Below are 3539 nucleotides of genomic sequence, written 5' to 3' on the forward strand. Positions count from 1 at the left end.
TCTTTCCAAGATAAATTATCTTGGAATTCCGTCTTTCCAAGATAAATTATCTCGGAAATCCGTCTTTCCGAGATAAATTATCTCGGAAAGACGTCCTAATAAATACTTATTCCATGTTTCCATGATAATTATCTTGGAAACTCGGAAACGCGGAAGGTCACTTTAAGCTTCCGTAATACAGCCATTTTGTTTTGTCGAGTACAGATACAAGTTTTCTATTCGACTGGTGGTCTTCGTTGAGTAGGATTTTACCGCTGCGCATGTGGGCGTGGTTTAACGAAGAACGACAAGTCGAATACGGCCAATGATAGCAAGGAATTTTGTCATCTTAAAGATAAGGCGAATTTAAGATGTTTTTAACTGGCATTATTAATAAATCTGACTTAAGCAAAAAACTTGAAATGAATTTAAGCTGATTTTAGTTTGATATGATAAATATTGCCCCAAAAGTCTAACTTACAAAGAGAAAATATTTTTTCACTAATTAACTTACAGAAGAATAATTACTAAACTTTCTATAAAATATATGCCTAGGCCTAAGTTAATAAATTAGGGATTATCTATTATTTTTTTCATTATTTCAAGAGAGTTCTGTACTCTTTGATCCCACAAATGATAATAAATATGATGATTGTCTTTATGAGGTCATAATTTTGCCATTTTAATATAAAATTACACTACCCCTCCCCACACCACCAGCAGCGTATCGTGTTGTACTCCTGTGGAAATTATACACAAAAAATGAATGACACACCCCCTTCCCTTTTTAGCTGGTAATCAATTTCGATTTAAAAATTTGAAAAGAAATAAAGAACTGGATTGATGTTTTTATTGAGTACTAGTCTAACTCATGATTGCATTCAAATTTATTTCGATCTTTTTCAAAAAAGAAAAAAAAAAGAGAGAGAGAAAGAAATAAAGAAAATGTAATATTCAGTATGCATTCAATCTTAGGCTATATGCATCCCTTACCGATACTAACTGGATCTACCTGGATCTATCTCGGGATCTACCTACCTGGATACAGACGTGAAGCTCACGAGATACAGTGTACTGCATAGGGTCATTCAAGATTTGCGCTCGTACGCGCCCATTGCACCCCACCCCCGGTAGAAGTTCCAGCCGCAGATCAGGACCTACTGTACTCCCCCAAAATAAGTTTTGTTTTTGTATGGATAAGCTCTTAATAAATGGCAGATGTCTAACCGTACTGCGGCTGGTTTGCAGTTCGGCGGTAAGAATATTTTTTTATATGTATTGAAAATATTTTGAATAAAATAAATAAAATAGTTAGTTAGGCCTATGAATAATATCAACATTATAATCAGGTTATCATCATCATCATCGTCCATCGTCGTCATCATCATCATCATTATTATACCCTATTATTATACCTTATTATTATTATTATTATTATTATTATTATTATTATTATTATTATTATTATTGTTAGTTAATATTATTATAATTATTATTATCACAGTATTATTATTATTATTATTATTATTATTATTATTATTATTATTATTATTAATATTATTATTACAGTATTATTATTATTATTATTATTATTATTATTATTATTATCATATCATCATCATTATCGCCATCATATGTTTTGAAACGTGCTAAAAATCACTGTTGCTATAGCGGTGAATAGATTCTCGATCTGCATTTGCAGCGTCATTAGTTTGTTATTGCATATATACAATGGATATAAAAATAGTATAAATACATTGTTCATCAATTCAGAGTTAATAAAATTTCGAACACGTGAACAATTGATGTTTTCACTGAGTCTGTACTTACTTCCTGGATAATGTCAACAAATGATCATAAATATAGCGAGCAGTTGCTATGGTGATGTGTAAACACGACTTGTAGTTGGTGGTTGCTGCGTTGTTGGTTGTGGAGAGATGTAATGGCGGTGCCTGCTGGCGTAAAACTAGATGAAGGCACTGGTTATTTCGTCGGAAACTGTTTTCCTGTTAGGACAATATTAAAGGGAGTGGATGAAGGTAAGTAAGCCGTTTTCTTAGTATCTTATTTTGATATTCGTATTGAAATAATCTAATGAAAATATAGAAAAAATAAAGAATACATCAGGCCTAGGTTAAGTTAAGTAGGCCTAGCCAAGCGTAGTTAGGGCCTAAACTAGCCTAGCCTCGGCCAGGCCATGTCACTCGCTCAGTGTACAAAAAAACAAAGTAGAATGCTACGCTCTGTTTAGGGCTGGCCTTGTTTGGCATACAACAAGTTAGGTAACTACTAAAACTATTTCTAGGGTTGGCCGACTATGCACGTTAATGATGCCTGTATAACGATCCAATATCATTATAGGCCTATTCTATGCGTTGATAGGTGATGAATTGAATATATTAATTATTGATTGATGTAGAGTGTTGTTGAGACTGTAGATAGGCCTATTGTTTGGCAACTTGATATTCGAAAGATCGTCATCAGAGAACAGAAAAAAAAAATATGTAAGGTCTAGGCCTTATTTGTCAATGGTTCTGCAAACAATCTGGGTGGAGGAAATAATTAAAATATAATGTTATTGACGATCAAAAAGAATGTGAGTGTGGGTGATAAGAATGTGAAAAAGGACACCATCATAGATGATTATCAGTAAAGAGTGCGATAATAAAATTTAAACAATTCAGCAATTGGATTGATAAATGCTGTATAAGGTCAAGGCCTATGTACATGTATATTTATTTAATTGTGAGGAAGAAATACAGAATTCTTTAGGAAATTCTCGACTGCAGCAGGCCTTGATAAGGCCACGTAAAATAAAACAATTGGTTAGCATCCCCGCCCGACCGTCGGAAAAGCCCCCGACCTGAATTAAAAAAAATTTTTTTTTTTTACAAAACACTCAAAAACTCCATCTCCCGAAGGCAATTTATATAGGCCTAGGCTTGTTTACCATCCGTCCGAACGCCAGCAGACTGGGCTTATCCCTGCAGTTCCATTCCGTCATCGTCCCGTCTAGGCCTAGGTTAGTCTAGTCCTTGCTTCTATCAAGAAAAGGCCTAGTTTTATAGTAGTAGTATAAAAAAAATGTATTTGTATACACGGTACAGCCGATGCAAAGCATTAATATTTACTCGGGATTAGGTTTATATTAGCAAACTAAACTCCGATCCGATGCTTACGTCTCATGCTTTGTGCAGAAAAGTCGGCCAATCAGCGCGTTGGTATTTCCATCACTTTGGAAGTAGACATCCACAGCGCGAAAGAGAAACAAGGAGGAACCACTCTGTGGTGACGGAGACAAGACAACAAACATGGCTGCGCCCATCAGTTTAAAACTGTGGCATGTTCACTTCTTACCTGTGTGCAATATTTCACGAAATAAAATTTTAAAGATAAATTTTCATAGGTAGGACAGCATAGATAAATTTATTACTTGAAATATAGTGGCGAGAGAGTGCATGCGTATTATTAGCGAGCGAGCCGTCCGGCCGTCTTTTGGACTGCCTACAATTATTTAGGACGGCAACTTTTACCGTGACGGCTTGGCCTAATCAGCTCGA

General features: G+C 35.0%; 1 protein-coding gene across 1 annotated transcript in view; it reads left to right on the plus strand.

Annotated features, from left to right (window-relative positions):
- Positions 1–1864: 1864 nt before the first annotated feature.
- Positions 1865–3539, plus strand: part of LOC117101548 (X-ray radiation resistance-associated protein 1-like) — a 19885-nt gene continuing 18210 nt past the window's right edge. Inside the window, exon 1 of the mRNA XM_033241525.1 lies at positions 1865–2018. Within this exon, the coding sequence (XP_033097416.1) occupies positions 1922–2018 (97 nt within the window). The 5' untranslated portion in view covers positions 1865–1921. The remainder of the gene's footprint in view (positions 2019–3539) is intronic.

The sequence above is a fragment of the Anneissia japonica genome, unplaced genomic scaffold (assembly GCF_011630105.1).
Source record: "Anneissia japonica isolate Jap-2015-1 unplaced genomic scaffold, ASM1163010v1 scaffold310_len583560_cov164, whole genome shotgun sequence".
Taxonomy (NCBI): domain Eukaryota; kingdom Metazoa; phylum Echinodermata; class Crinoidea; order Comatulida; family Comatulidae; genus Anneissia; species Anneissia japonica.